Source organism: Oncorhynchus clarkii, chromosome 32 (assembly GCF_045791955.1).
Source record: "Oncorhynchus clarkii lewisi isolate Uvic-CL-2024 chromosome 32, UVic_Ocla_1.0, whole genome shotgun sequence".
Classification (NCBI taxonomy): domain Eukaryota; kingdom Metazoa; phylum Chordata; class Actinopteri; order Salmoniformes; family Salmonidae; genus Oncorhynchus; species Oncorhynchus clarkii.
This window is the reverse complement of record NC_092178.1, coordinates 36,170,755-36,196,599: the sequence shown is the minus strand read 5'-3', so window position 1 is coordinate 36,196,599 and position 25,845 is coordinate 36,170,755. Positions and strand designations below refer to the sequence as shown.

General features: G+C 40.9%; 1 protein-coding gene across 1 annotated transcript; it reads right to left on the bottom strand.

Annotated features, from left to right (window-relative positions):
- Window positions 1–155: 155 nt before the first annotated feature.
- On the bottom strand, window positions 156–25,845 carry LOC139391622 (choline transporter-like protein 4). The gene is made up of 22 exons (XM_071138999.1): window positions 25,625–25,845; window positions 15,520–15,568; window positions 14,977–15,050; window positions 12,517–12,595; window positions 12,151–12,250; window positions 11,553–11,684; window positions 11,299–11,359; window positions 11,077–11,197; window positions 9,986–10,069; window positions 9,518–9,630; window positions 9,234–9,356; window positions 8,997–9,096; window positions 8,763–8,855; window positions 8,508–8,610; window positions 8,051–8,313; window positions 6,572–6,666; window positions 5,911–6,014; window positions 5,722–5,795; window positions 5,487–5,557; window positions 5,234–5,328; window positions 1,962–2,046; window positions 156–1,805 (listed from the first exon to the last, which is right to left on the bottom strand). The coding sequence occupies exons 1-22, from the start codon at window positions 25,677–25,679 to the stop codon at window positions 1,687–1,689; spliced, it is 2,193 nt and encodes a 730-aa protein (XP_070995100.1). The 5' UTR covers window positions 25,680–25,845; the 3' UTR covers window positions 156–1,686.

Sequence of the window (25,845 nt, the reverse complement as noted above, 5' to 3'; positions counted from 1 at the left end):
TTAGAGTGGCCTTTTGATGTCCCCTTTTGATGTCCCCAGGTGCACCTGTGTAATGCTCATGCTGTTTAACCAGCTTCTTAATATGCCACACCTGTCAGGTGGATGATTATCTTGGCAAAGAAGAAATGCTCATGTGAACAAATTTGTGCACCAAATTTCTTGTACATATGGAACATTTCTGTTATCTTTTATTTCAGCTCATGGGACCAACACTTTACATGTTGTGTTTATATTTTTGTTCAGGCAGCTTATACTCAGCTTCACTGTAAACTAAAATAGCTGGATCAGGTGTATGCCATCTATTGCTATGCTTGTAATATGATTATAGTTGAGCTGATCATGACTAAAAGAACAAAAGCCAGAAACCTGCAATGTAATACTATTTACCAGGACCCTGTGTTTTGGTTGATCATGACCTGGATTTAACCTTTATTTTAAGCCTTTTCCAGAAAATATAATCACAAAAATGTCATCAATTGTCTGAGGATGGTGCTGGACCATCTGACATAAAAAGAAAAGGGGAAAGTTTAAGTTTGAAAATGCTTTAAAAAAAATAAAGCTTTAAATCCAGTTAACGTGACTTTATTACAAATGATTTAACAATAAAGGCACGCGCTCTCATGTTCTGGACTATTGACCGATCACGTGATGAGTCTATCCTGAAGTAGATCACGATGCAACATGACGACTGCAGACTCCCACATGACTTTTCTCTCTGGATCTCCACAGACAAGAGGTTGAGGAATGTAGTGAGATTTTGACATGAGATATTAGTAGGTAAATTAACATTAATCTTTGACAACTAAAATTAATTGTGTTTAATGCAGCCAAATGGATGAACACACTCACTCTAGACTGAATTTGATTTGTTTCAGGGTCCAGTACTTTATAAGAATATAAGTGGGGCCCCAGTTCAGACACCTCATACCTCTGACTTGCGATAAGTTCTGCTAAAAAGAGAGCTTCTTCTTCAGCGCCCATGTGCAAGTGTCATGATTTTCAACAGAGCATTTCAGAAGATCACATGCACCACTGCTTTAAGCAGATGTGTGAAATAAACCAGAGCTATTTTCCTATAGAGGAATCCATCATTACACAAGGCAACATACAGGTGATGTCAGCATGGATAAAAAAATAGAAATACCGTTATAAAAGTCTTTAATAAATTGTCAAAATGATTAATAAATATCTACATGAAACAAAAAAATTAAATCATAAAACTTAGTTTCACTTTAAAAAAAAAAAAGACCTTGACATGAAATCATATACAGAGTACTGAGGATCATAAAAAAGTATTTAAAACTGTTATTGTGATGATCTGTCTCAAAAGTTTTTGTTCTGATAAATCATTTGTTGACTTGAGAAAATTGTCTCTTTTCTGAAAACAAATAAGCACTGCAAGAGAATAAACATTTGGTTTTGGTCAGAGACGAATAAACAGCTCTAGCTTTGGTCACTTCAAATTGTTAGGAGAAATAGCTGGAACGTAAGAAAATCTCATATCACACGTGTGGTCACATGTAATCTCAAATTGAAAGTGCAAAAAAAGTTATCAAATTTGTGATAAGGCTGAAATATAAAACTAAAAAAACGTAATTATATTTCTAGGAGGTGATGTTTTTGGGTATTTCTAGGTTGTTGAAAGTGACTGTGCTATACAGTGATTAATCTCAAGGCAATATTTCATCAATCCTTTCCTTTGCCCTTTTTAGGTCCCTTGTTCTTTTTATTGAGGATTTTCATCAGGTTCTTGGACATGTAGTATGGCTTCTGCATCGTTCCGTCATGTCGCTCCAAGTCCTCCACTGTGAGCAAGGGAGCAAGAAGGAAGCGAAGAAAATCAATAGACAGGTATGTTGAACGATTTTTTTGTGCAAAGAAGCAAGAAATTTAGCAATGTAATGCGTGACTGCTCAGTATATGAATACAGTGATGTGTGTTGCTGGAGGTGCTCTACTCACAGAAGCAGAGGAAGAGTGTGTCCACACACATGTTGTACACACTGAAGAATCCATGAGCAATGAGGTACGCTCCCACCACAACCACCTGTTACCACAAAGACATACACACCACTGTCAATTACTTTCTCTAACACACATTTAATTGATCGTTAACTGCTTCTTTCACTTCCACTATGGAATACCTGTAAATACAGTGCATTTAGACTTTTTTAATATATATTTTTTTTACATTACAGCCTTATTCTAAAATGGATTTAAAAAAAATATCAATCTACACACAATAACCCTTAATGACAAAGCAAAAAAATGTTTTTTAGAAATGTTTGTACATTTATAAAAAACGTTTTAAAAAACTGGGCCACTCAAGGACATTCAGAGACTTGTCCCAAAGCCGCTCCTGCGTTGTCTTGGCTGTGTGCTTAGGGTCGTTGTCCTGTTGGAAGGTGAACCTTCACCCCAGTCTGGAGGTCCTGAGCGCTCTGAAGCAGGTTTTCATCAAGGAGCTCTCTGTACTTTGCTCCGTTCATCTTTCCCTTGATACTGACTAGTCTCACAGTCCCTGCTGCTGAAAAACATCCCCAAAGCATGATGCTGCCACCACCATGCTTCACCATAGGGATGGTATTGGCCAGGTGATGAGCGGAGCCTGATTTCCTCAAGACATGACACTTGGCATAGGGGGCCAAATTCACTGCTCAAAAAAATAAACGGAACACTTAAACACCACAATGTAACTCCAAGTCAATCACACTTCTGTAAAATCAAACTGTCCACTTAAGAAGCAACACTGATTGACAATAAATTTCACATGCTGTTGTGCAAATGGAATAGGTGGAAATTAAAGGCAATTAGCAAGACACCCCCAATAAAGGAGTGGTTCTGCAGGTGGTGACCATAGACCACTTCTCAGTTCCTATGCTTCCTGGCTGATGTTTTGGTCACTTTTGAATGCTGGCGGTGCGTTCACTCTAGTGGTAGCATGAGACGGAGTCTACAATCCACACAAGTGGCTCAGGTAGTGCAGCTCATCCAGGATGGTACATCAATGCGAGCTGTGGCAAGAAGGTTTGCTGTGTCTGTCAGCGTAGTGTCCAGAGCATGGAGGCGCTACCAGAAGACAGGCCAGTACATCAGGAGACGTGGAGGAGGCCGTAGGAGGGCAACAACCCAGCAGCAGGACCGCTACCTCCGCCTTTGTGCAAGGAGGAGCAGGAGGAGCACTGCCAGAGCCCTGCAAAATTACCTCCAGCAGGCCACAAATGTGCACGTGTCTGCTCAAACGGTCAGAAACAGACTCCATGAGGGTGGTATGAGGGCCCGACGTCCACAGGTGGGGGTTGGGCTTACAGCCCAACACTGTGCAGGACATTTGGCATTTGCCAGAGAACACCAAGATTGGCAAATTCGCCACTGGCGCCCTGTGCTCTTCACAGATGAAAGCAGGTTCACACTGAGCACATGTGACAGACGTCACAGAGTCTGGAGACGCAGTGGAGAACGTTCTGCTGCCTGCAACATCCTCCAGCATGACCGGTTTGGCGGTGGGTCAGTCATGGTGTGGGGTGGTATTTCTTTGGGGGACGCACAGCCCTCCATGTGCTCGCCAGAGGTAGCCTGACTGCCATTAGTTACCGAGAGATGAGATCCTCAGACCCCTTGTGAGACCATATGCTGGTGAGGTTGGCCCTGGGTTCCTCCTAATGCAAGACAATGCTAGACCTCATGTGGCTGGAGTGTGTCAGCAGTTCCTGCTAGAGGAAGGCATTGATGCTATGGACTGGCCCGCCCGTTCCCCAGACCTGAATCCAATTGAGCACATCTGGGACATCATGTCTCGCTCCAGCCACCAACGCCAGGTTGCACCACAGACTGTCCAGGAGTTGGCGGATGCTTTAGTCCAGGTCTGGGAGGAGATCCCTCAGGAGACCATCCGCCACCTCATCAGGAGCATGCCCAGGCGTTGTAGGGATGTCATACAGGCAAGTGGAGGCCACACACACTACTGAGCCTCATTTTGACTTGTTTTAAGGACATTACATCAAAGTTGGATCAGCCTGTAGTAGTGTGGTTTTCCACTTTAATTTTGAGTGTGACTCCAAATCCAGACCTCCATGGGTTGATAAATTTGATTTCCATTGATAGTTTGTGTGATTTTGTTGTCAGCACATTCAACTATGTAAAGAAAAAAGTATTTCATAAGAATATTTCATTCATTCAGATCTAGGATGTGTTATTTTAGTGTTCCCTTTATTTTTTTGAGCAGTGTAGTTCAAACTTGGTTTCATAATTTTATCTTTATGTAACTAGGCATGTCAGTTAAGAACAAATTCTGATTTACAATGACGGCCTACCAAAAGGCCTCCTGCGGGGACGGGGGTAGGATTAAAACATACAAATACATTAAATAAAAATATTGGACAAAACACACATCCCAGAGAATCTTGTTTCTTATGGTTAGAGTCCTTTAGGTGCCTTTTGGTAAACTCCAAGCGGGATGTCATGTGCCTTTTACTGAGGAGTGTCTTGCGTCTGGCCACTCTACCATAAAGGCCTGATTGTTGGAGAGATGGAGAACTTTCCAGAAGGACAACCATCTACACAGAGGAACTCAAACTCTGTCAGAGTGACCATCGGGTTTTTGGTCATCTCACTGACCATGGCCCTCCTCCCCCAATTGCTCAGTTGGGCTGGGCAGCCAGCTCTAGGAAGAGTCTTGGTGGTTCCAAACTTATTCTATTTAAGAATGGAGGAGGCCATTGTGTTCTTGGGAACCTTCAATGCTGCAGACATTTGTTTTTACCCTTCTCCAGATCTGTGCCTCGACACAATCCCATCTCAGAGCTCTACAGACAATTCCTTCAACCTCATGGCTTGGTTTTTGCTCTGAAATGCACTGCCAACTGTGGGACGTTATATAAACAGGTGTGTGCCTTTCCAAATCATGTCCAATCAATTGATTTTTACCACAGGTAGACTCCAATCAAGTTGTAGAAAGATCTCAAGGATGCTCAATGGAAACAGGATGCACCTGAGCTTAATTTCGAGTCTCATAGCAAAGGGTCTGAATACTTATGTAAATAAGGCATTTCAGTTTTGATTTTTTTCTGAATTTGCAAAAATAAATAAAAAACCTGTTTTCGCTTTGTCATTATGTGGTATTATGTGTAGCTTGATGAGGAACTATTTTAATTGAACCTATTTTAGAATAAGGCTGTAAAGTAAAAAAATGTGAAGGGATCTGAATACTTTTCCAATGTATGACTGCCACTTACAATAATGGGCATCCAGTAGTAGTTGAGCATTTCTGTACGGAAATTGCTGCCTGGTAGTCTTATTCTGCCAGAGAAGAAAAAGAAAGCCAGGACTCCTGAGAAGAGAAGAGTAAGATTGGTTAAAGATTCGATTAATTTAGAAAGGTTATCTAATCACACTTCTGGCATGTAAAATGCACAAAAGGAGCTCCTATTCAGAAATATGACCAATGATAAAATGGCATAAAAATTATGTTGGCGTTTGTCATCTTACCTACTCCTCCCACCACTAGCAGCTTCCCAAAGAAGAGCAGCAGGTCCGTCACTTTATCTAACACCACCACCCTGAGGAGAGAGGCACAGTCAGCACGTCAGGGAAATACATCCCCGGCATTCAGCTATGGTTTCACAGCAGTCAATCAAATCCATGCAAATGTTCTTATGTAAGAGGGGGGAAAAACAAGTCTACACATTCCCACAGGCATACCAACCAATACTAGAACACACACCTGACAATGTTCCTCATTAGAAGCATGAAAGCGTTTTTCGCGGAGACACAGAAGTTTTTTCCATATACGGCAATCTTTGGGAAAAAGAGGACTGTGTCTTAGATACATAGCCTACCAGAACTGAGGGAGAGATTGACAGACACGTAGTTGTAGTTAACAGGTACATGTGAGGATGTAGTAGAGACTGACCATGATGTAGGCGTTTCTATTGAGGAACTTTATGAACTTCTCCAGACACCAGAAGCAACACTTCAGACAGCACATAAGGAACCGAGCACAGGGGTTTTGAGCCGCTAGAGAGAATGAGACAGAGAGAAATAGTAATGGCGTATTTTTGTAGGCACGAACGTCGCCATTGTTTTTTCAAAAAGCCTATGGGAAAAATTAATGGTGTTTTTATAAAGTTTTTGGATAAAAGGAAAAAAATATAATAAAGTATGTGGTCAACATATACGTAGGATATATCATACGATTTATGAAATGAAAAACAACACAAAGACTTCATAATTCAAAAGGTAATGTTGACTGCTATTATCTCATAGAACAAAAAGTATAAGATCTCCTAAGCCTATGTTAACCTCAGACCTTTTTTCAGCATTTATTCAAAAGCCCTATTCTTTCCCCAAATGGATGGCTGAACGAGCGAACCAGAGGTAACTACTTTCCGGGTTTTACGACTACAAGCTGGGGAGCTCAATTACCCTTACATTACAACATGCATTATGTGAGAGCTTGGCATAATTGACTAGTTCCATATTAGGCCAATTTGATTTCCGTAAGTGCGCAGATAGACTCGAAGAGGTTAAATCGAAGAACAATAACAGGTTTCCAAGGGAAAATCCAGCCTTACCTCTGGTCTTGTGGTCCAGGTACTCCAGGATGATTCGAACTACCTGGATGAGGGTGAGGATCAAAGCACCAAACGCCAGGGAGCCAACATGGTATCTAAGAGAAGCAACATCAGCTGTGTTCGAATACCCATTCTAACAATAGTATATACATGAGTATATACTATTAGTTCATTTTAGTAGACTGTAAACGAACAGTATCGTTTCAGTTGCGCGTACTAGAGCTTTGCCTGTCTACCAGAAGTTGATGCTGTTGCTATGCAACATCTTGCTAGCATAACAAATGACTAGCTTAAACATTTTACAATCTCTGGTGTGTTCTTAAATTCAATCTGGAGTGCACTCATAAATCCAGAGCGTTGTCAGATTGTCTGTCCTTAAATTCAGAGTGTTTCGCTCTCGGAGCGTTCAGAGCACAAACTGGACGCTCTGGCCAAGGAGTAGGTCAGTCAAGCACTCAAGCTAACTGGCTAATGTTGGATAGCTACTTCCAGACACAAATGAGAGCACACCTCACTCTGACCATTTTACCCACCCTAGCAGAGCTGGTTAGGCTGTTTTCATGTTATCCAGAGAGTTGGTGACTGTAACTGTGCTGCTGGCAACAATTAAATTATCTACACTTTTTTTTTGCCAAAGTTTACTGACACCCGCTATAGTCAACGGGTGTTGAGCATTCGTAATTTCACCAGTTATTCTGAGCGGGAGTGCTCCGAAATCAGAGTAGATAGCCAGAATTAACAATGTCCATTGAAACGCACAATGACTTACCTAAGAATAATGTGAATAATCAAGTCAATAAACATGGAGTAGTTAATATACTTCCTGGCAAGTTCAATGTATTAGTAGGCAACTAACGTTAGGTAACTAGCTTACATACCGGTACATACTGCTGTAATGCTATGCGGTTCGTAAGGAGAGAGTAGTTAACAAGTTGTCGGCCAACAAAACGTGTAACGTAACTTATTTGAAAAGTCAACACTTTATTACATTGCTCAATATTTTCTTAATATGTCTTAATTAGTTAAAGCAATGAATTTGTATCCGCTTTCGACTGACTTTGGCTGCATCTTTTCTGCCATTTTCTTCAACTCTGAAAAGCTATGAAGCCACGCCCATTCTCTGAAAAATTGCACTATGGGCCCTAAAAGCATGGAAATAGTGTCCACTGAATGTGTACTTCGTATTTTGGCAAATTTAGTACGACATTCTGGGAACTTTTGGCATACTAACTATATCCATACTATAACCAATAAGCATACTATATACTCAATTCACGTAACAAATAGTACAGTTAGTTTGAGTATTTGAACACAGCTATAGACATATGGGGAGAAAGGGAATTAGTTGAATGGATAGCTAACAAAATACAAATTGGATTCTGGCTCAAATTATAACTGTACAAGTATATGGTCTGTGAACACTCAGGCAAGGAAAGACACCACCACAGCCCGACTGCTGAAACGTGTCAACACCCTTACCGTAGTGTGCGGATGAAGGCCTGGGACAAGGGGAAGGTGGGGATGTCCGAGGGCTTGCTGAAGGCCCAGTAGTAGGAGGCGAAGGCCCCAGCCAGGGTGCACTGGCCCAGGGCGATGACAAAGTTGATGCACCACAGGAAGGCCACCACGTTGTAGATCTGCAGGTTAAACAGGTTCCTCTGCAGCAGGCCCTCGTTGTTGTACTTGATGAAGATGCAGCGCGCCGACGGGCACCACGAGTAGTCTGTAGAGTTGTAGAATGTCTGAGGGAAAGACAGGAGGGGGGAGAGATGAAAGAGTAAGGGATGAAATATGAATGGAGACACGGAAAGGGGTCAAACAGATATTCATTTGTTTTTTTACACAGATGGCTGAAGCAAGTACACACATTCTGATATCTGAGTTGGGCTTTTCTGCATCTATCTCTATGGGGTCAAAGTTTGCCAGGGACACTTACCTGTGGGTCACAGGTCACATTGCCGCCGATTTGGCCACAGTTACCCTGAGTAGAGTTGAGAGTCACCACTTTGTACACTGGATTGCCTGAAGTGGCCAGATACCTAAACATCTTCTGTTAAGTGTGTTAACGTTACCGTGGAGTTTGTAGACAGTGCTCAGTACAACACAGATACAAAACAGACCTTATGATTATTTGTCATAAAATTATAATAGGCAGTGTAAATCAAATATTTACACGACTGTGAGAGGATACAGAGCAGTGATGCCCCAGTAGGCCACACACACCACCAGGAGAACAAAGGTGACGAGAGGGTAGAACAGTGTAGACATCATGTGACTGACAGCCCTGTAAAAATGTACAGTACGTGTGCTGAAAAGTTAGGTTGTATCACAATATTGGTAGAATATTTGTCACAATACATGGGTATGTGTGTGTGTAAGTATAGGCTAGTATGTGTAATCCTGGCTCATATCTAACTTGACTCACTTGCTGGACTCCTGGATGAGAGCGATGGCGATGAGGATTCTGGTCCGTAGAAAGATCAAGGTCAGGAGAAGAATACCCTCTACCACAGATAGGATTATCACTGAGCGAGAAAGAATGAGAGAGAAAGCAGATAGGTCAACACAACGGTACAAAGTTGTCATCAGAAAGGCATGTCTGTCAGTCTGTAAACAGAGAAAAACAGAGACATAAAAAGAGCATGTGTAATATCAGACTCACAGAAGGCCAGCCAGGTCTCCTTAACCTGAAGGTAGACCTTGAAGTCGGTGGTGAAGCCTATGTCAGCGACGGAGACGGTTGACTTTCTGTAGTTGTCGTATTCCCACCAGCAGTGATATATACCTACAGACAGACAGGTAGACAGAGAGCAAGAGAGAGAGAAATAAGATGCTTTAACCATCCTGAAAAATCAATGTTCTTAAACCACTGTGACCTACATATAAACCTACTAGAGATACACTACAAACATGTTAGTAGACATATTATTATCATCAATGACTTACCATAGGCACCTACTGCCAAAACTCCAAATATAAGGACCCAGACCATAACAGGGGCGATGAACCGCAAGAGGAGGAGGAACAGAAAACTGACAACCATGGCTATGACTAGAGCACTGAGGGAGGAGAGGAGAGGTACACAGCAGAGTAAGAGAGGATTGGAAGAGCGGAGAGGGTCAAGTTAAAAGGAGGTAGAGGAGAATAATAAAGAAAAATAAGATACATTTCAGGTCATATGTATCGTTCCGGTCCTAATAAGCATGCCATCTCTAATAAATGTTAGATTCTTAGTAGAGCATATCTTATATTTAATGAGTTAAATTTGTGTAAACTGAAAGATCAGCTGAGAAGCTGAACAACAATGCAACATTTTCTGGTTTATCCTATTCTGATACAACAGTACAGGACAATGGAAATTGTGAATTGACAAGTAACTGGCAGTAGTTGAAAATGAGCCCGAGAGAGACTCACGCGATGATCCACTGCCATGATGACGCAAAGTCCTCAAAGATTCTCACTCCGATCTCCTTGGCATTGAAGCTGTTTACTATGTCACTACAACACAAACCGTGAAAAGACCTGTTAACGCTAGTAATTACTGACAATGTCTCTGACACAAAACAGCATGATGCAGAGTACTACATGATAAATAAAAATAAAAGCACAGAAGATTTAGAAGTAGAGGAGATGAGAGGAACAAAGAAAGAGAAATATTAAAGAGGTTTCTTTGTAATAGTACATTCATGCGCTGGGCCAGTAACCGAAAGGTTGCTAGATCAAATCCCCGAGCTGACAAGGTAAAATTCTGTCGTTCTGCCACTGTTCCTAGGCCGTCATTGTGACTTGCCTAGTTAAATATAGGTAAAATAAAAATACATTGGTGGTATTTATAGAGCTCAATACAAAGAGATGGTAACATTAAAAGCTTTCTTTGACTGCTGGTATTCAGTACCAGTAAGTGTATTGATTACTACAGCACATTGAGGGGTAATTTTGGAGGTTGTACAACTACAGCCAACTGACAGATCTTTGGGTTGGTTCTGTATCAAATACTAACAAGTGCCCACTACTACACATGCGCATGTGTTTCATGTGTCAAAGGATGAACATAAAAGTCTAATAGCCTACTTATCTTAAGTCTTATACTTAGTTAATGGCATTCTAAAATGACCACTCAGGTCTGGACATCATGGTCAGACTCAGGGTTAATATTATCCTCAGAATCAACCCAAGGCTTTGTGGATCGATTCTGTACTAAAAGCTAATGCTAAAAGTAACGTTCCAGCCATATGCAAGGCTACTACTGGAGCTAAATGACAGGGCAGATGACTACGCCGGTATGGCAAAGGGCTACCACTATCATAAAGCAAGACACTAACTCACAAACATGCTAACACAGGTCTACGTCTACACAAAGGAACTAGTCTACTATATTGATGTGAGATCAATTTAACTCACTCAATCAAGGACCTTTCACTGGCAGTGAGAAAGAGAGATTATGGGTTATTAATGGGTATTTACAGTGTGTGTGTGTGTGTGTGTGTGTGTGTGTCACCCCCTACCCTGTGGCGTTCCTGATGCCATTGACTGTATCATTGATGCTTGATGGCAAGCCTGGCGTATTGACAAAGTCATTAGGAATATTTTTCAGAGCGGTAACATCAGGTATGCATCTTCCCAGCACTAGACAGAGGAAACCATTCAAAATGTTTACATTTAATGACTTAAAAGCATCTAGATCTGTAATTATGAAAGTAAATAGGAAAAAAGAAAGGCACACTCACCAGAGATTGTAGGAGTGTAGAAGAACGGGCACAGCTCTTGATCCACAATTTCTTTAACATTCTGAGAGGCAAAGGGGAAAAAATGATAAAATACTATCTAGCTACATAGAGTAAAAAAATAGGAAACCCCTCCTGTTAAATCTATTTCCAAAAGATAGTCCAAGGCTTTGAGGAGTCAGTGACAACAATGATCAATGAAAGCCTATCTAAAGAAGTGAATTTACAAACCTCCGTAAGAATAGGGTGGGACTTACCAGTTTAGTTGATGCTAGGTCAAAAGATGGCACGCAGAGTGATTGGTTGAAGTAGTCTCGTGGCTTGGCATTCGGTAAGTAGGCCAAAGGATTCAGAGCCCAGAATACATCTGGGCACTTTTCCACACACACCTGCAGGGTGAGGAAAAAAAGAGGTCTTCACTTTGTGACATAAACGTGATGCCTGTTTCAGATATGCAGATACACATAATTTATTTTGTGTTTTTTAATGTTTTATTGCTATGTAACTGTTATGAAAGTTGTATTGTCAATTTTGTTTTGTATTTAAAAGTGTACATGACACTGCAACAAAATTTCCCCATGGGGACAATAAAGTCAGTAAGTCATTTTTGGGATGTAGAGACAATAAAAGAAAGACCTCACACAAATGAAAATGAAATAGAAGACAACTTGTATGATTCCCAGCAGCTTGATGAAGACAATACATATACATACAAATTGGACCCAGGTATTAACAAGAGTATAAACACACACTCAAACACAATGGGAAATTGGAGATGTGCACAGAGTTCCTTATTACTCCTGACATCAGCCTTTAGAGAAACAAAGATATTATATAGGTGTGATGTTACTGTACTTGTGTGGTGGGGCACTGTAACCCATTAAGGACAGCGGCCATGACGTTGATTGATGTGGCACATTTCAGTATGTCAAAGTAGAACACGCTGGGTTGAGCTCTGCGAAAGCAAAAGTTACCAAACTATGCATTCTGAACGAAATATATAGCATGACAGTTCAGTATGTAGTGAGGCATGCAAAGCTTGAATTATTATGTAACGATGAAATGTCTGACTCGATTGGCCACATTTTCCGCTTTTATCGGCAAAAATGCAGGATTAGTAAATTCACATTACATAGCATCAAGTGTTCTGAACAAAATAATACTTGATGGTTCATAAAGGACTTGTAGTTCAAACACATCAAACACCAGAGAGGTCCTTACACATTGAGCCCGATGCCACAGAACATTCCAGTAGAGTTCCGTGGGTAGAGGACGTGCCGGGGATCACCATAAAGCCAGGCTGGTGGAAATATAAAAACACATCAATATCTAATAGAGACATGGGGACACCAATATATTTACCACAGTCAAAGAACACATGAGCAAATTATTAATACATTTGTCAAAAAGGAAACCAAATGAACATACAAAGCTCATGTACATCAATTTCCTGGTTTTGGTAAGTTTATATACTAAACCAACACCCTTTTCAATAAAGGGCCTACTGTACAGTCGTGGCCAAAAGTTAAGAATGACAAATTAATTTTCACAAAGTTTGCTGCTTCAGTGTCTTTAGATATTTTTGTCAGATGTTACTATGGAATACTGAAGTATAATCACAAGCACAAGTGTCAAAGGCTTTTATTGACAATTACATGAAGTTGATGCAGAGTCAATATTTGCAGTGTTGACCCTTTATTTTCAAGACCTCTGCAATCCACCCTGGCATGCTATCAATTAACTTCTGGGCCACATCCTGACTGATGGCAGCCCATTCTTGCGTAATCAATGCTTGGAGTTTGTTAGAATTTGTGGGGTCTTGTTTGTCCACCCACCTCTTGAGGATTGACCACAAGTTCTCAATGGGAATAAGGTCTGGGGAGTTTCCTGACCATGGACCCAAAATATCAATGTTTTGTTCCCCGAGCCACTTAGTTATCACTTTTGCCATATGTGTTGGTACCATTCTTTATTCATGGCTGTTTTCTTAGGAAAAATTGTGAGTGAGCCCACTCCCTTGGCTGAGAAGCAACCCCACCCATGAAGGGTCTCAGGATGCTTTACTGTTGGCATGACACAAGACTGATGGTAGCGCTCACCTTGTCTTCTCCGGACAAGCTTTTTTCCGGATGCCTCAAACAATCGGAAAGGGGATTCAGAGAAAATGACTTTACCCCAGTCCTCAGCAGTCCAATCCTTGTACTTTTTGCAGAATATCAGTCTGTCTCTGATGTTCTTCCTGGAGAGAAGTGGCTTCTTTGCTGCCCTTCTTGACACCAGGCCATCCTCCAAAAGTCTTCGCCTCACTGTGCGTGCAGATGCACTCACACCTGCCTGCTGCCATTCCTGAGCAAGCTCTGTACTGGTGGTGCCCCGATCCCGCAGCTGAATCAACTTTATGAGACGGTCCTGGCACTTGCTGGACTTTCTTGGTCACCCTGAAGTCTTCTCGACAACAATTTAATCGCTCTCCTTGAAGTTCCTGATGATCCAATAAATGGTTGATTTAGGTGCAATCTTACTGGCAGCAATATCCTTGCCCGTGAAGCCCTTTTTGTGCAAAGCAATGATGACAGCACGTGTTTCCTTGCAGGTAACCATGGTTGACAGAGGAAGAACAATTATTCCAAGCACCACCCTCCTTTTGAAGCTTCCAGTCTGTTATTCGAACTCGATCAGCATGACAGAGTGATCTCCAGCCTTGTCCTCGTCAACACTCACACCTGTGTTAACGAGAGAATCACTGACATTATGTCAGCTGGTCCTTTTGTGGCAGGGCTGAAATGCAGTGGAAATGTTTTTTTGAGGATTCAGTTAATTTGCATGGCAAAGAGGGACTTTGCAATTAATCTGATCACTCTTCATAACATTCTGGAGTATATGCAAATTGCCATCATACAAACTGAGGCAGCAGACTGTGAAAATTAATATTTTGGCCACAACTGTATATCCGGTCAATGCACAATATCCTATCACATTAATCACATATTAAGCTATTGATATTGGCCATATATTCATATGACCTCCTTTCTTATCAGGCAGCTCTATTGACTCTAGATAAGGCAGAGTGAGTGGCTGCTGGAATGTGTTTGATGACAGGTCATGGATGATTGTGAGCTTCTGCTTCGGATCTGCTCTTTGGAACCACTGTGGGTGGGAGTCAGAGTTGTCTCAGGTGTCTTTCGGTCTTTCACCCGAAAGACAGAAAAAGTAGGAGAATATCAAGGCCATAGAGATACCTTATAATTCTAGAAAAGGGTGAGAGTTGAGACCTTGAAGAGGGGAAAAGTCAGGAAATCATAGATTCAATGACAAACTTATGTTTTCAGTGCACTCTCAATAATGGAGTTCTGTTCTCACTTGTGAGTGGTGTTTTGACAAGCTGTTGGAATTGAGGAAGGGACCAAGGTGATTATGTCACTGTTGTTTTGTTTAGCCAGACTGTGCTTTCCGCCTGCTAATACTACATTTACATAGGGAGTTATGGCGAGGACACCAGAGTTTCAAAAGGGACGTAAGAGTCATAAAGAGGGTGACAGCCAGAGAGAGATAACGTCAGGAATCAGATTTCATCTAATGGCACGAGAGAGAAAATAATTATCATACAGAATAAGTAAGTTTGTGTGAGTGAGAGAAAAGGTCAGAGAGGTAGGTGGGAGGTGCGTAGAAGGCACATCTTACCCAAAATTCCCACTGCCATGTAGCCAAGGATCACGACCATGAAGAGAACACAGCAGATGATATCAGTGCAGCCTCTGGGGGAGAACGGAGAGACAATAACACACAAAGTGATTTTGAGCATTGCTGTGTAATACATGCCTCCGGGTAGAATTGTTTTACAGAAAGTATGCCTAGCAAAGGCACTTTAGACATACAATGGACAATTTGCATACAGAGATAGAGTGATAGTTGGGCTAGGCTTGTAGGCTTTTTTATTTCACCTTTATTTTACCAGGTAGGCAAGTTGAGAACCAGTTCTCATTTACAATTGCGACCAGGCCAAGTTAAAGCAAAGCAGTTCGACGCATACAACAACACAGAGTTACACATGGAGTAAAACAAACATACAGTTAATAATACAGTAGAAAAGTAAGTCTATTAACAATGTGAGCAAATGAGGTGAGATGAGGGAGGTAAAGGCAAAAAAAAGCCCATGGTGGCGAGGTAAATACAATATAGAGAGCAAGAGAAAATAAGTGAGAGATACTTAGCGGAAGAGGCTACCTTTTCCGAATGGGTCCATTGAAGGTGGGGTCATACTGAGCAGGTTCCCCTGAAAAGAAAACAGAGAGATAATGGTTCAATAACAGAATTGAACTATTTTCTGAAGGTCTATTCTTCAAAATAAATGTCAAGCTATTTATGCACATTAACACAAAAAGAACTTCATCAAAATACTGATAGTAGTCAGATTAGATAGAATACATGGGGAAAACATCTCTCGGTAAAGGCATTTTGCATTGATATTCAAAAGAGCTTTACTGTGTGTGAGATTCTATGGAGAGAATTGCGTGCCTGTGAGTTTGAGGGTTAATTGAGGTGGGAGGTTGTTGCTAAGCAACAAGAGTAGCCTTTGTTAGTATGCACCTCATTGAGTTAATGAGTGACAGTCTTCAGCTTGAGAAGGAGGAAATAGAGCAAAAAAGAATAAGACCTTGACACTCCTTTATAGGTTGTACAATCTGTACAGTACACTGGAGAACTGTGGTGGTGATGACTGGGTTATGATGACTGGGTTACAGGAATTACATTGCTTAGTGTCACTTCCTATAACATTTCTTAAGAGTTGTCAAATGGAGAAAAATAGAGAGCTATTAAAGATATACACTTCCAGTCAAAAGTTTGCACACACCTACTCATTCGAGGGTTTCTCTTTATTATTACTATTTTATAAAATTGTAAAATAATAGTGAAGACATCAAAACTGTGAAATAACACATATGGTATCATGTAGTAACCAAAAAAAGTCTCAAACAAATCAAAATATATTTTATATTTGAGATTCTTCAAGTAAACCACCCTTTTCCTGGACAGCTTTGCACAGTATTGGCATTCTCTCAATCAGCTTAATCTGGAATGCTTTTCCAACAGTCTTGAAGGAGTTCCCACATATGCTGAGCACTCGTTGGCTGCTTTTCCATCACTCTGTGGTCCAACTCATACCAAACCATCTCAATTGGGTTGAGGTCGGGTGATTGTGGAGGCCAGGTCATCTGATGCAGCACTCCATCACTCTCCTTCTTGGTCAAATAGCCCTTACACCGCATGGAGGTGTGTTGGGCCATTGTCCTGTTGAAAAATAAATTATAATCCCACTAAGCCCAAACCAGATGGGATTTGATGGGATGGGATGGCATATCGTGGCATGGTAGCCATGCTGGTTAAGTGTGCCTTGAATCTAAATAAGTCAGACTGTCACCAGCAAAGCCCCCCCACACCTCCTCCTCCATGCTTCACTGTGGGAACCACACATGCGGAGATCCTCCGTTTACCTACTCTGTGTCTCACAAAGACACAGCAGTTGGAACCAAAAATCTCAAATTTGGACTCAGACTAAAAAGGTCAGATTTCCACCGGTCTAATGACCATTGCTCGTGTTTCTTGGCCCAAGCAAGTCTCTTCTTCTTATTGGTGTCCTTTAGTAGTGGTTTCTTTTCAACAAATCGACCATGAAGGCCTGATTCACACAGTTTCCTTTGAACAGTTGATATGTGTCTCTTTTTTAATTTAACGAGCAAGTCAGTTAAGAACAAATTCTTATTAACAATGACGGCCTACCACGGCCGAACTCTCCCCTAACGCCGCGCTATGGGACTCCCAATCACGGCCGGTTGTGATACAGCTCGGGATCGAACCAGGGTCTGTAGTGACGCCTCTAGCGCTGAGACGCAGTGCCTTAGACCGCTGTGCCACTCGGCTGTTACTTGAACTCTGAAGCAATTATTTGAGCTGTAATTTGAGGTTGGCAACTCTAATGAACTTATCCTCTGTAGCAGAGGTAACTCTGGGTCTTCATTTCCTGTGGCAGTCCTCATGAGAGCCAGTTTCATCTTTCCGGATTTCCGGATTTTCTTTCCGGATTTTCCGGATTGACTGAAGTAATGGACTGTCATTTATTTTTGTTTATTTGAGCTGTTCTTGCCATCAAATACATTAAGAAAATAAATTCCACAAATTACTTTTAAGAAGGCACACCTGTTATTAATTCAAATGCATTCCAAGTTACTACATGATTCCATGTGTGTTATTTCATAGTTTTGATGTCTTCACTATTATTCTACAATGTAGAATAATAGTAAAAATAAAGAAAAACCCTGGAATGAGTATTTGTGTCCAAACTTTTGACTGGTACTGTGTCTCATCATCCCTCCCTTTTTATCTCTACATTGTATAAGTCAATGTATTTATGACAAATTGTATGATTTATGCAACCTTAAAAGAAAGGTAGCCTAAAACGAAAGAGAAGGGGCAGTATGTGATGGGCGAGATTTTAATTGAGTTTGAATTCAAAGATGGAGGAAGCAGGCTCAAAGCAGAGCAGTGCATTTTTAAAGGGATGCTCAGATCCCCCCAAAATATTCCATCAGACATTTTCCACCGAAACCCTGCATTTCATAGTCACTCACAACTAGGGCCGGGACAACACCAGCATCACGTTACTCGTTAGTATCAAGGCAAGGAATCAAAACACAAAGCAGATTTAACTTATTCAGGAAAACAGCCCTAATGTTGGTAACAAAGATATATGTTGTCATTCAGTCACATTTATTTTTTTCCAAGCTATAGCACACTATTTTACATACAAACACTTTTTAATTAACCACAGAGTTTGGTCTGCTTTGTGTTTTCATTTTTGCCATGGAAAAAATATTACCGTCACAGCCCTACTCACTCCCATTCCCCTTACCACAGTAAGCAATAACGTTTGTTTGGTCTGTATCCTGTTTGGCAAGCTAAACATTTCTAAGAGATGTTATTGGTCTCATGGGCACTTCCTTATCTCCTCACAATAAACCAAATTTAAATCCCAGAATAAAATGGCTTCATAAAATGACAAATGAAAGGTACAGCACCCGTTGAACATTGCACCTGTCCGAGGAATATGGAGTTGAGCATGAGGTTTACTTTGTTCATTTCAATTAGGTTGCTATGGGGTAGATAACAGGCCAGGTCTCGTTGGCCATTATACACCAATTACTGATTGGAAGCACGCAAAACACTCATGTCTACAATGAAGTCATCAACTATGACTTCGAGTTAGTGATTTTAAATATACAATGTAGGCCTCTTCATTAGGTCCATGGACTACAATGTCTCACTCAGAGGTATAATTTAAGAAGCTCTAAAGCCTGTTACGGCTGCTGTCCCTGTACAGGGATCAACATCAGCGGAAATTTCAGAGTGACAACTAATAGTACTCGATACAACTCAAACTTTCATTAAAACACACATGCAGGGTCCTCAATTAAAGCTACACTCGTTGTGAATCTAGCCAACATGTCAGATTTTTAAAATGCTTTTCGGCGAAAGCATGAGAAGCTATTATCTGATAGCATGCAACCCCCGAAATACACAAAGGGGACGTAAAACAGAATAATTAGCGTAGCCGGCGCTACACAAAACGCAGAAATAAAATATAAAACATTAATTACCTTTGACGAGCTTCTTTGTTGGCACTCCTATATGTCCCATAAACATCACAATTGGGTCTTTTTTTCGATTAAATCCGTCTATGTATACCCAAAATGTCCATTTATGAAGCCCGTCTGATCCATGGAAAAGCACCGTTCCAAAACGCACTGTAATTTTTTTTAATTAAAAAAGTTGCCTATAAACTTTGACAAAACACTTCAAACTACTTTTGTAATCCAACTTTAGGTATTAGTAAGCGTTAATAATCGATTAAAATTGATCACGGGGCGATCTGTATTCAATAGCAGCACGTTTTGAAACGTCTCTCGTCTCTCTTTCATAACTTCCTGTGGTGTGCTCGACGACAGGAAGTGCCTATTCCTCATGTTACCAAGGATTAATTTAAAATCAATTGACAGTACTGGCGACATCGTGTGAAAGCTGTAGGCATTGTAAACGGGGCCCTATCTATTTTCCCTTGCCATAGACAATACAGAGACTGGCGGAGGGATATTTTTTGGGTTTTTTTGTGAACAGTTTTCCTTGGGATTTTTCCTGCTAAACGCGTTCTGTTATAGTCAGACATGATTTAACCAGTTTTATAAACTTCAGAGTGTTTTCTATCCACACATACTAATCATATGCATATACTATATTCCTGGCATGAGTAGCAGGACGTTGAAATGTTGCGCGATTTTTAACAAAAAGCTGCAAAAATTCGCAGCCTCTTTAACAGGCTAAATATCCAATAAATGAATATTGCTGAATTTACTTTTAGTAGATTCTCTTTTATCTGACGAGACCGTTACATCCTATATACCTACTTATCTTGTTTTATGAGAGCTCAATGTTTTAGTAATGTAAGAATATTTTCAGAATACACAGAGTACTAAAAGGTCAATAGGAAATGAACGATCAATAGAAAGTTGTTTTCAGTTCAACATCTGTTTAGAATCTGTGTAGGAATTTCAGTCCAGGACTCATAGCTACATGTGTCAAGTTCTCATTGGTCCAAATCGTCAATACACTGAGCCTGAAACAGGATACTTGTTATTTGGCCATTGGCCCAATTTTACTGCAAGGAACTATAATTGATCAACCACAGGCTAGGGTTGGGGGTTATAAATTACATTCTGTCACTTTGTTCTGTGGAGAGAAACACTGAGGACAGGGAAGAATGAACATCGACCATCTACTTCCCAGCATGATTGGTTCTCTTTGAATGAACCCATTTGCTTTGGGGTCTGTGTTATTGAAGAATAACATCAACTGCTAACAGTAACAACTTCCTGAATATAGCCTACTGCATGTGGAAAGAAAATGAGTGAAAATGTAAGCTTTGTAGTGAGTACACAATAAATGTATAGGATGTTGACAATCATACTGTTTGTTTTGCAGCTACTAACTACAAGGCCTACTGTATGAATTATTTACAATGAGGCACGCTGTTGGCTTCCAACTGACAGAATACACAACCTTAGTGAAAGTCCGGGAGAAGGAATGTGGATATTCCAAACAAAAGAAACCTGTTCCTCTGCCTCATTGCCGTCTGTAAATTAATATCAGATTACAAAGCTGTCTTTTTGGGGCAAATCACTACCTGGAAACTGACTGACAGGTACCCTTTCCTGATGTGCTATTTATTCTTCCTGGTTTTTAACTATCTGCTCCACTAGAATATGGCATAAAGCATTTTGGATTCTACAAAACCTCAGACGTCAGGACATTTTTTACTTCAGTACTTTGGCCCAAACAATGAATCTCTCTGTATGTAAGTTCAAGTGATTTGGCTTGACCTTGGATAGAGTGGTGACGTAAAAGGATCAACAATTTTTTGTCCAATTGGAGGTATACACGTGGAGGTATTACTGTTTGGGTTGTGATGTGGTGTTGTGATATCCTCCTAAAAAGTTATGTTAATCACTGTGCACACAGTGAGTTAGGCTCCGTGACTGTATATATGAACATACAAAGCCATCGATCACAACACCATTAATTCATAGTGCATTGAAGCCAAATTAAGCCCGTTAAGATAGTGTCTCTTGGAGACATAACATGCAGTTTGAGCTACTCCAGGAAGTGGCATTGCAGGCTAACTCAGTGCTGCCCCTTCTCATTTAGTAACTCAAGTTGAAGGCCACCCGGGGTACTGCAGGCTACCATTGGCAACTACAGTGCATTCGGGAAAGTATTCAGACTCCTTCCCTTTTCCCAAATTTTGTTACGTTACAGCCTTATTCTAAAATGGATTAAATAAAACATCAATCATCACTCATCAATCTACACACAATACCCCATAATGACAAAGTGAAAACAGGTTTTTAGAAATGTTTGCAAATTTACAAAACCTAAAATAAATTACCTAATTTACATAAGAGTTCAGACCCTTTGCTTTGAGACTCAAAATTGAGCTCAGGTGCATCCTGTTTCCATTGATCATCCTTGAGATGTTTCTACAACTTGATTGAAGTCCACCTGTGGTAAATTCAATTGATTGGACATGATTTGGAAAGGCACACACCAGTCTACAGTTGACAGTGCATGTCAGAGCAAAAACCAAGTCATGAGGTCAAAGGAATTGTACGTAGAGATCAGACAGGATTGTGTCGAGGCACAGACTCGGGGAAGGGTACCAACAAATGTCTGCAGAATTGAAGGTCCCCAAGAACACAGTGGCCTCCATCATTCATAAGTGGAAGAAGTTTGGAAACACCAAGACTCTTCCTAGAGCTGGCCGCCAAGCCAAACTGAGCAATCATGGGAGAAGTGCCTTGGTCAGGGAAGTAACTAAGAACCCAATGGACACTCTGACAGAGCTCCAGAGTTCCTCTGTGGAGATGGTTGTCCTTCTGGAAGGTTCTCCCATTTCAGCAGCATCCAGACAGATGCCACTCCTCAGTAAAAAGCAAGACAGCCCGCTTGGAGTTTGCCAAAAGACACCTAAAGGACTCTCAAACCATGAGAAACAAGATTCTCTGGTCTGATGAAACCAAGATTGAACTATTTGGCCTGAATGACAAGCATCACGTCTGGAGAAAACCAGGCACTGCTCATCACCTGGCCAATACCATCCCTACGGTGAAGCATGGTGGTGGCAGCATCATGCTGTGGGGATGTTTTTCAGCAGCAGGGACTGGGAGACTAGTCAGGATTGAGGGAATGATAAACAGCGCAAAGTACAGAGATATCCTTGATGAAAACCTGATCCAGAGCACTCAGGACCTCAGACTGGGGTGAAGGTTCACCTTCCAACAGGACAACGACACAAAGCACACTTCCAAGACAATGCACGAGTGGCTTTGGGACAAGTCTCTGAATGTCCTTGAGTGGCGCAGCCAGAGCCTGGTCTTGAACCATATCGAACATCTCTGGAGAGACCTGAAAATAGCTGTGCAGTGACGCTCCCCATCCAACCTGACAGAACTTGAGAGGATCTGCAGAGAAGAATGGAAGAAACTCCCCAAATACAGGGGTGCCAAGCTAGTATCGTCATACCCAAGACAAGTCTGTAATTGCTGCCAAAAGTACTTCAAAGGGTCTGAATACTTATCTAAATGTCATATTTCCATAACAAAAATTGCTAAAATGTTTTTAAAAATGTTTTGCGTTGTCATTAAGGGGTATTGTGTGTAGATTGGTGAGGGGGAATAAACAATTTAAATCAATTTTAGAATAAGGATGTATTGTAACAAAATGTGGGGAAAAAAATCAAGGGGTCTGAATACTTTTCGAATGCACTGAACAAAAATATAAATGCAACAATTTCAAAGACTTTACCGAGTTGCAGTTCATATAAGGAAATCAGTCAATTGAAATAAATAAATTAGGCCCTAATCAATGGATTTCACATGACTGTGCAGGGGTGCAGCCTTGGGTGGGCCAGGCTTTCCCCACAAAAGAGCTTTATTACAGACAGAAATAGGTTCAAGTACATACATCTGGTGTATTAGAAGCAATTATCAGTACCATGATTTTCCACAAAAAAATGTTTTATTTGCACAAAGATTGACGACAAAGATTGCCAGGGGGTCCTGTTTTCCACTAACAATACCTGCAGTACTCATTGCAGCAACGAAAGTTGAAGGGCCAGCCATTCTCCCCTGGATAGGCAGCATAGTGTGTGTGTGTGTGTGTGTGTCTCCTATACCGAATCTGCCTATGAGGAAACATGCATTAGGTTGTCAAGGCCAGCGTCAGTCAACTAATTAAGTGATAAACTTTTGACTGTAAGACTATGGGTACACACACACACACACCCTCTTCTTACACAGAAAGGGAGCGCTTAAGGAAAGGATTTAGCTACTAGTTAGCCCAGTATTTATAGCCAGCAGCATACCACCCTGCATACTGGCTGGCTTGCTTCTGAAGCTAAGCAGGGTTGGTCCTGGTCAGTTCCTGGATGGGAGACCAGATGCTGCTGGAAGTGGTGTTGGAGGGCCAGTAGGAGGCACTCTTTCCTCTGGTCTAAAAAAATATCTCAATGCCCCAGGGCAGTGATTGGGGACACTGCCCTGTGTAGGGTGCTGTCTTTCGGATGTGACGTTAAACGGGTGTCCTGACTCTCTGAGGTCATTAAAGTTCCCATGGCACTTATCGTAAGAGTAGGGGTGTTAACCCCAGTGTCCTGGCTAAATTCCCAATCTGGCCCTCGAACCATCACGGTCACCCAATAATCCCCAGTTTACAATTGGCTCATTCATCCTCCTCTCTCCTGTAACTATTCCCCAGGGCGTTGCTGCAAATGAGAACGTGTTCAGTCAACTTACCTGGTAAAATAACAGATAAATTAAATTCACCCATTCCCTCACTCATCTGACTATTTTGTGGAGCTTGCTAAAACAACCTCATGGTGCCTCTAGAGAACAGAGAGCGCAGGTGACCCGTTCTAACAGCATCTGAAATTAAAAGCCAAGTCAGGACCAGCATCAATTAATAGTAACATAATTTGTGTCAATATTAGCAGAAGCAGCTGAGGTGAAAGATTTGTCTGGTGTCTGTCTAGTTTAATCATTGGCTTTCAAATGTGATTTTCCAATGTTCTGTAGTGCTTGCCTAGCTCACCGCACACAATTAACTGGCCAATGATTAGCATGCCATCATTGTAGCCATTTCAGTATTAACCACAATTATTTCTAAATAGTAAAAATTACATCAGAACACAAAACACCGCCAACGTCAAGGGCTTTTGACCAGGATGAAAAAACGCGTAAAGTTCGACCTCTCAATCAAATGAAACTTTTGCCAAACAAATCTAACATAATTAAAGAAGCAGACGGTGAAATATCTCTGTCAATAGCAATACATCTTTGATTCCTCATAAGATTTCAAAGGAACAAAAGTCACCTAGTCTAAGTGGTAGGGAGAAACCCTGTGAATCCACTTCCTTCTTAGGAAACAGGATGGACAGATTGGACACGTTTACCTGTCCAAGAGGCAGCTGAATTTACATGGAATGGTTATTTGAATAGCAGTGCCAGAATGTCAATGACTATTAATCTCATGCAAACAACTGGGTTTAAGGACCAAATAGCACCCTATTCCCGATATAGTGCACTACTTTTGAGAGTCCCATGAGCCCTGTTCAAAAGTAGTGGACTATATGGGGAATATGGTGCAATTTTGGACACAACCCTTGAGTAAAATGGACATGTAATAGGTCACACTAAGGCAGTGAGCCTTTATACACACCACATAGGCACACCCAGAGATGGACTTATGCAAAACAAAAGACCCCCACCACAACACACAGCAGACTGAAAGAGAATGAATGCCTCACAACAACGTTTGTTTTTATCAAACTTCCTCCTCTATATTTCACCATCAAATCCAAAAACCTACATAAAAGCATTGACATGCCATTGAACAGGGACAGGCAACAGATGGTGGAGAACTCAGAGTTTCAACTTATTGTTGAGAGTTAGAATAGTATAATACATGAATTGCAATCTTGAAATGTGGTTGTGCGTCAGCGGTTTTTTAATCTTATGTCAGTCAATTAGCCCCGTTTCAGCTAAAAACATGTAGATTGTTAAACTGTAATGCTTTTTAAATTTATTTTACCTTTATTTAACTAGGCAAGTCAGTTAAGAACAAATTCTTATTTTCAATAACGGTTAACTGCCTGTTCAGGGGCAGAACGACAGAATTGTACCGTGTCAGCTCGGGGGTTTGAACTTGCAACCTTCCGGTTACTAGTCCAATGCTCTAACCACTAGGTTACCCTGCCGCTTACTGAATATTGATTTTATATATTAATAATATATTTAGTTTGAAAGATGCAATAACCAAATCAATTATTGATGTAGTATTTCTGTAAAATACATCAGTAATATCTTTGCTTCATGAAAACAATTAATGTCAACTTTGCCTATAACTACATATGTATCTAAATCTTGAATACTAAGCAATTGACAATGTTACAAATTGTTATTAGGCTATTAAAATATGCAGTCATCGGCTTTAAGCCCAAATGTGACACCTCTAGTAAAGTAGTAACGTTAAAGTTAGGCCTAATCGGTTCCACCACTCATAAGGAACTGTCTGGTTTCATCACTGAAAAACGCAAATAGGCTAGACTAGGGACAAGTAAATAAAAATAAAAATGGTTTAATTGAAGACCGATAATGTGACACTACTCTGAGGTTAGACAAATACGAGCCAGCCAGGTAACGTAACCAGCGATGTGAAATTAACTCACCATATTCCAACGAATCCACGGAATCCAAGCTCTCTTCCTTCATTTTTTTACCCATTTCCTATGCTTTACCTCTACTAGTTTATATTCGTCTAAAACGTCCAAATGGCCAGGTAAATCAAGTTAAATAATCAAAGTCTAAACCAACGTTTCAAAAGGTGTTAGTACACCTGTGTGGACAATAAAAAAAAGACTTCCTGAGAATAAATCTTTCTCCCTCGCGC

Bases quoted from the DNA above. Each gene is read 5' to 3' on its own strand.
- LOC139391622 (XM_071138999.1), bottom strand. From the start codon at position 25,679: ATGGGTAAAAAAATGAAGGAAGAGAGCTTGGATTCCGTGGATTCGTTG. The intron at 11,360-11,552 runs GTAAGTCCCACC...TTTGCCTCTCAG, and splicing joins ACCTAGCATCAACTAAACTG to AATGTTAAAGAAATTGTGGA. The intron at 5,558-5,721 runs GTGTGTGTTCTA...CTCTCTCCTCAG, and splicing joins CTAATGAGGAACATTGTCAG to GGTGGTGGTGTTAGATAAAG.